Genomic DNA, 7,516 nt, shown 5'->3' with positions numbered 1-7,516 from the left:
CTGCATCCACTGTGCAGGCACAGCTCACCTCTGCCCAGCCTGGCTCTTCCAGGACATAAATCCATGTCCAGACCAAGAATGTGGGTGAGAAATGTTTGGATTTGCCACTTCCAAAGAGGTCTCTGCCCCACCTTAACCACACTGCATTGATGTTCCCCCTCTTTCACCACACCTCCACCAGGAAAGTGAATTTCAACACCCTGAAAAGGGAGGGGAGCTCGGAGAGAAATTATTCTTGGTTGTGTGAAAATTGGCCCCGGATCTGTTGTTCTGAGGGCTCCAAATCCCAGATTTCCCCACCCTCCCAAGGCCCAGAGCAGAGCCCAGGGCTGCACATCCACCCGGGCACACACACACGCACACACCGCTTCAGTTTGTATTTTTTTTTTCTTAGCAAAAAAATAAAAATTTATTGTCGTCTAAAAAAAAAAAAAAATCCATCCTGCCCTTGGAAACTGTGACACAGATTGAGTTCTTTCCAGCCCCACATGCAAATTCACTCTGCCAAGAAAAGAGTCTAAACCAGGTTTCCGACAGCCAAAACACATATTTACAGAGTACGAGAGAACGACAGCTGAAATCACAGTTCTATACATGGAATCAACAACACGTTTTACACCACTGATCACCATTCTGCCAACTTCTACACGGACTAGGGGCGCCTCTGCCCAGTGCCCTTCCTCCTGGGGAAAGCAGAGAAGGGACTGGGCAAGAATTGCCACCAGAAATACTGCAGTGTGTATTATTATTATTTTTTTAAAATGTATACTGTATTTATTTTGTTTTAACATTGGAAGCTACAGAGTGGGGAAGCCCCAGAAATCTCTCCAATGCAGTCACTACTTTGCAGGAATACTTCACCTTTAAAATACTAGGTTTTACATCAGTAACATCTATTTTGCTGTTGGCCATCACTCCAAGGATTATAATAACTCTGGAGGAAAACACTGGTAATATTCTTCCTTCTCACATAGGGGAAAAGGAGGAAGAGAGGAGGTTCAGAGGCTGGGGGAACAGCAAGGGGTGACTGAGTCCATTCAGTGTTAAGGGCTTCCTCCCAGGGTAAGGAATTCTCTTCATTGTCTCAGCTGCACAAGCCTTGCCAGTGGCTCAGGTTCAGCTTCAGAGATGTACAAAAGTGTAAAACCCTTCAGCAGGGATCAGCTGCAGGGACCCCCAGGGGTGGGATCGGCTTTAGGAAATGTGCTCCAGCTCTGAGACCTTTCCTGGGTCCCTCCTGTGCCACTGCAGGCACGTGGCTACGGCACCTAAGGCCAGAGAGGAGCTCAAAGTGGTCCTGGCAGCCTAAAATCCTTCACCTCCTGGCTCTCACCTACAGCTCTGACCCTGCTTGTTGCTCTGGATCTACCCAGGCTAGTGTTGTCCCAAGCCAGCTGCTTCTAGGTTGGTTTTCCATAATAATGTAAAAGTTTATTGACCTTTAGGATGCTGTGGTTTCACAACACAGCCACAACTCCTTCCCCCAGCTCTCAACTCAGAAGTGTCCGACCTGCCCAATTAATCACCAAGGTCAGCTCTTCTGAAACTCCCAAAAATTTGGGGAGGAAAATGTCATTATCCACTCAGGAGTCTGTGTGAGGAGGCAGGAGCCAGCCATGGTCAGGGCTGTTCAGCTGGGCTGCTCCCCAAGGAACCCTGTGGACCCCACTTTTGTTGTGAAGCCCCCTCAGCTCTGCTGTGTTACTGTGTGTCCTGGAAAGGGAGTTCCTGCTTCAGAAGGAAGCCTGACAGTATGTGACAGGGGCTGCACTTATTAGCACCAGGTTTATTTCAGCTCTTTTTACACCATACAAAAGCTGATCACAGACTCTAAAGCCTCAACTGCAGTGCTGTGATTATGGTTTGTCCTTCCTGCACGGAGCAGGCAGCAACAACTGCTGGAGTGGGTCAGGAATGCTGCTCCTTCCCCCTGCTCCCACCTCATTTGGTTCGGAAATTGTCTTTAAATGGCCCACCAGAACATTCTAAAAATATGCAAAGATGAAGTTCTCTTTTCCATCTGATGCTTAAGAAAATAAATTCACATTTCAATATTCCTCTCCTGTTTTTTTTTAAAGCAGCAAACAAATTGATAGAAACCTAAATTTAGGAAGTGTTTCTTCAAGAACCAGAGAAAAGTGAGAAAGTCTATGTGCTTGTGCAAAGAGAGTGCTGAGAGAGGATGGGGTGGGGGCAAGGGAAGGGTCTAGTGCTAATTCCTTCAGGCTGCTCTGCCATGAGTGCAGTGTGGCAATGGAAAGTTCAAATTTAAGGGCCACAAAACAGGTGAAATTCTGAATTCTTTGGTCCTTCAGTATAAGTTTTAAAACAGAGAAACTGTTTTACTCAAAAGGGAAAAACACATTTTCTCTGGCCTGGAATTTTTCCTTGTAACCCAGGGAAACTGGGGGCAAAGAGCTCTTTGCCCTAAACCCCCCCAAGTCCTGCATCACCCTGTGACTGTCCCAGAGACAGCCCAGGCTGCCCTCAGGGGACAAGCTCCACGTGCAGGGATTCCCTGCTGGAATCACAGAGCTGCTGCTGGACACATCTGGAAAAAGAGGGTTGGCAAAAGGCAGCATCACCCCTGAGCAGCCCCTGGGGAGGCAGAGGAGCAGAGAAACCCCCACGCTCATAAAAAGTGTTACAAACCATAGCCAAAAACAGGCTGATCAGCTCTGCTGCTTATAAATATTAAAGATTTGATTCAAGAGTTTATTTCCTATGATTTAAGTTAGTTACAAAAAAAAAAAAAACAACTTTTTAGTAAATTTTTTTTCTTAATTGGGCTTTTTCCTCCTCCTCCCCTCCCACTTTAAATTTTTTTTTTATTATTTTTATTTTTCCTAAAAAAAGAGAAATGTTCATGTATTTTAATAAAAGGTCTTTCTTTAAGATCAGACCAAGGCAGATGTGCTGCCCCATGGCACAGACATTCAAAGGCTATAACCAAACAACATAGCCACAATAGTCACTCAACAGTGTCTCTCCATTAAAAAAAATTAAAAAACCTGATGCTAGTTACAATAAAATACACATGGAAAAAAAGCATTTTTACCAAAAAACCCAAAAACAAGTTAATGGGAAAACATAAAAAAGAACTACACAGAGCTGCACTTAAGAGATCATCTGGGAATGCATATTAACCCCTTCCATGGAGAGGAAAGGTGGAATTATGGAAACAAACCTAATTATGTGTTTGTAATAAATATGAAGCTTTCTGAGAGGCTCTGGTAAAAATTCAGTTTTCCTACAACAGTGGGCTGCTGGAGGTTCCAGTGCTTTTCCAGGTCATGGAGGGGCAGCACAGGAGCATCCCTGTGCAAAATAAAAATGTTTAGTCAACTGAGTGGCCTTTTGGTTGAGATCCCAGCAGGTTACTGCAATCCACCTGATGTAAAAATCCAATGGATATGCTGGTAAGGAAAGTCACAGGAAAGCTCAGCTGCTGGGCAGGTCTGAGCTGGTGGCATTTCTCTGTCCTGCTGGACTATTTCTGTCACCACTCATCTCCAGCACCAGGGTTTCTGGAGCCAGCAATCCACAAACCACCCTTGAGCTGCTGACACAGGCAACAAAAATGTCCTCAGCCTACCTGGAATTGGTTCATGCACTTCAGCAGTGATTACGAATCAGGTCCCTGTGGCTAAAACAAAACTAATCTGGTCTGAAACAGTAAAAAGTCTCTAAACAGCCACCAGACAAAGGGGTGCCTGGAGAGAACTATCCTCTGCATCCAAATTTCCTTCATAAAGGGCTTTGGCTCACCCAAGGGCAATACTTCTAAGGCTGCTCAGACCTGGAACATGTTGGCTGCATCAGCAGTGAACATTGGTCACTGAATTTTGGGGCTTGGCTTGCTCTAGGTCCAATAGAAATTTTTTTTTTCCCTCTTTTCTTCTTTTCATACAAATATACAAAGAGTGTAAAAAAATTTAAAAAGTGAACTTTGCTGATGAAATGCCAGACAAAGTTCCTGCACATTCCAAGATGGGCAGTGTGAGGCCCTCCAGGCAGGAGCCTGGCAGAGCTCCCATCAGGGGGGACGGCTTTAACCAAGCTGGGTCAGTGAAAGAGCAGGGGGACCGAAGGCATGAGCAAGTCATTTCAAACCACCTCGATCCTCCCCGTGATCTCAACTCTTCCTCTGGAAAGCACGTGGAAGCCCCTCTTGCCCACTCTAAGTCCTTCTGGAAATAGTCAAAAATTTGTTATCACCTAAATAGAAAAGAGGAGAAACACAGACTCTTTGCAAATGGCCCTTTGATCTGTATTAAAAACAGCTCTCAAAGTTCATCAAGAGTTAGAATTAGTGGGGCACGGGTGAGGGGCAGTTTAGATACGGGATGTAAAATATTAAAAAGTGCTCTGCAACTAATTTTCTGTTTTCATGTGTGCATGTGCGTGTGTGTGCACGTCCCTACAGGTGCACAGCCACGCCCATGCACACACATATATACATATATATATATACACATACATATATATGTACGTATGTATAAAGTTAAAAAGTTCTCTAGGATATGCTCAGGAGTGTCCCTGGAAGGTCACGACTGCAGAGAGTGGGGCCTGTTGGGGTGGCAGATGGGGCACTCGCCCTCCTCAGCGCACGTCTCGCACAGCACCGCGTGTTGGCACGGCAGCACCACCCGGTTCTCCTCCTGACACTTAAGGCATTTCACTGACTGCATCTGAAATACTGCCTGCAAGAGAGGGGACAGGGCACAGCGTCAGTGTCACACACAGGGCAGGGAGGGCTTGCAGATCTCTGCCCTGCTCATCTCCTGAAGCAAAAGGGAAGCAGCACAGCACGATGCCTTTCAGGACCTTTAGGATCAACAGAACAGCTTTGATTGATTTACACTCTGTACTTTAGGCACAAAGAAGATGGAGTTATCTTCCTGTGAGCCAACTAGAGCTCACTTTGACTACATCTACCTGGAATCAGGCTTATCAGGCTTCTGATTTCTGTGTCTAATAGAGAAAAGGGGAAAAGCTGTGACCTGTAGGAGCAGAGCCCTGCCCTGCCAGGCCCTGGCACTCACCTTGTCCACTTTCTCCAGGTTTGCCCGCAGCTGTTTCTGCAGGGTGTAGAGCGACGAGAGCGAGAGCGTCTCCAGGTCAGAGAAGGAGCGCAGGAACTGCGGGTCCTGCCCGGTGTGGATCCTCTCCAGCTCCTCCTGCAGTTTCTTCACTTGCAGCTCCAAGGCTTCCCTCTGCTCCCGGGCCAGTTCACATTCCATGTTAGCTGTGTTGGCGCGATCATTTGCTTCCTCTGCCTCCTTTTTCCAAGCATCACAAGCCTGCAAGTCCCAACCAAAGAGGGTAAAAGAAGCAGTCTGAAAACTTGGTCTGTCTCCAAAGAGAAACCCAGGCAAAACTATCAATTTCTATACACTGCCCACACCAGTTCTGACCAATCTGGCCTGTTCCCAAATTCTGAAACACGTTTGGAGCCTTACTTCAAGGCACTGCTCATTCCACATATCCCATCTGCTTGGGCTGTGGTTCTACTCATCTGGCTCACAGCATTCAGGGGATGAACTTTGCATACTGATAAATTATTGGGATCAAAGGTCTGAGAGACTGTCAAACACTTCAGGGCATCTGTTGTGACATCTGACCTCGCAATTCCAGCACCTGAACACACCAGTCCAAGCAATTTGGTGATTTCCAAGGGAGAGGAAAGAATGCTGAGAACCTGTGAAGCCTACAGCTCTGTCCATCACATGTCCAGAAAAAGCCTGTTGAAAGGCTGACACCTTCCACTCTTTTACACTCCCTAATCCCAGGATTTGCCCAAGTACCTGCTTGGCTTGTTTCCAAGACTCTTCCCACTGCTTTATTGTGCCGTTGGCCTCATCCAGTTCCTGTCGCAGCCGTGCCATCTCCGCAGCACCTGGACCTGACAGAAATGCAGGTGAGGTACTGGGCGAAAAACTCCCCGAAGCAAAGTGTTCCCATATGCTGCTGTTCATCCCATTTAAACCTGTTTCACAGGGAAATAGAGAGGGTTATGTCACAGGTGCTGGCAATTTCCCCATTTCCTCCCTAACCCTGTGAAATCCAGGATTCATAAATGTGCAAATAGGATAAAAAGTTCATCTTAAGAATCAGTTTCATCTCCCTGCACCCAGAGTCCATCATAGAGGGACTTTATAGGGAAATTTCACACCATTAAGCCTCATTTTTAGTGATGCAGGGAGGAACCACGACACTGAGTGGAGGCAACTCTTGAATCAATCAGGCTGTTTTTAGAAGCATCACTTTTACAGCAGAGCTGACTGTCAGCTTGAATGCCCCTTCTTTCAGGGGAACCCCTGACCTGCTTCTACCTCCCAATTTTCAGTGCAGGACAGCCACCAGAGCTGGTTCACAGAGCCCAGGTGGTGCTTCCTCCCACCCTACACCCTAAGAAACTTCTGCTTTTGTCTCCTCAGTGTGGGGCTGAGAAAAGGAGCTTCACTTCCAAACAGTGTCACAAAAATGCTCCAAGTCATTACTGTTTCCATACACAAGGAACAGAACTGGAAAATCCTGTTTATAAACAAGTAGAGACAATAGTATCTGATTCTGCTTCATCCTCTGCAAGAGTTCTAGCACTGAGCTAGTGAGCAGCATCAAAGAAAACTAATCAGCCATTTCCCTACTTTAGCTTGTTCAAATAAACTCTCTTTTCAGGAAGAAATTCAAGGCTTAGGAGACAAAGGAATAGAATATCAGTTGTAGACAAAACTGGCTATTTTTCCAGAGTCCGGTACTCTTTCCATAACTTTCACTTAAAGTAGATACCCACACTTTGCATTCAGGGGAAAACTAGCAGGAAAAGGTAATATTGAGACAGAGTGTGGACTCTCACTCACACAGTTTGCTCCAGTTTGATGTTGGAGTCATTTTCACGCAGTGGTGCTCACCAATGGCTGGGAATATTCCTAAATCGAGCTGCAGTTGATAATTCTGATCTCACAGCAGCTAAACTGTGCCTGCAAGTGAACCCTGGATCAACAGGCTCTCACTGAGGGCTATCCCAGCACCACTGACTTCCCAGCCAAGACACAAATAGTGACAAAATTGTCTTCACCAAGGGCTTAGGCACATGAACTCATTCAGCAGAGCAGCAAGGGATCTTTGCTGGCTCAGGCCACTTACCACAGATCCATTTCAGCTGCTCTGAAGGGTGCTCAGATGAAAGCAAGAAGTTTTAATGGAATCCCAACTCACATTTTATTTTTCAAACCTCAGTTTTCTTGAATGGGAATCCAGCATTAAGCAGAATGCTGGCAAGCCACAAATTCTGCCACAGTGCTGACCAGGCTGATCTTGTAATTTGTTTTAACTCCCTCTTTCCATCTGCTGTTCTCATTTCACATTTGGGCAGAAAAGCCTTCTCTGCACATTTTGCACCTAGCACAGTGGAAACCAGCCCAGAACTAGGTATTTTTAACTTAATTTCAATACAAATAAGTGATAACTACACACTTGACATGTTATGTGCACTCACTAAGTTAAATGGAAC

At 45.9% G+C, this 7,516-nt stretch overlaps 1 protein-coding gene across 3 annotated transcripts in view; it reads right to left on the bottom strand.

Annotated features, from left to right (window-relative positions):
- Positions 1-423: 423 nt before the first annotated feature.
- Positions 424-7,516, bottom strand: part of UNK (unk zinc finger) — a 45,186-nt gene continuing 38,093 nt past the window's right edge. For 2 of the 3 annotated variants that reach the window (XM_058817251.1, XM_058817252.1), the window contains 3 exons: positions 5,808-5,989; positions 5,046-5,303; positions 424-4,703 (listed from right to left, as the gene is read on the bottom strand). In XM_058817251.1, coding sequence (XP_058673234.1) covers positions 4,548-4,703; positions 5,046-5,303; positions 5,808-5,989 — 596 coding nt within the window. In that variant the 3' untranslated portion in view covers positions 424-4,547. The remainder of the gene's footprint in view (positions 4,704-5,045; positions 5,304-5,807; positions 5,990-7,516) is intronic. The other variant, XM_058817253.1, reaches the window with a different exon arrangement.

This window comes from Ammospiza caudacuta, chromosome 19, assembly GCF_027887145.1.
Source record: "Ammospiza caudacuta isolate bAmmCau1 chromosome 19, bAmmCau1.pri, whole genome shotgun sequence".
In the NCBI taxonomy this organism is placed as follows: domain Eukaryota; kingdom Metazoa; phylum Chordata; class Aves; order Passeriformes; family Passerellidae; genus Ammospiza; species Ammospiza caudacuta.
The sequence above is the reverse complement of the archived record's forward strand: the minus strand, read 5'-3'. Positions and strand labels throughout refer to the sequence as shown.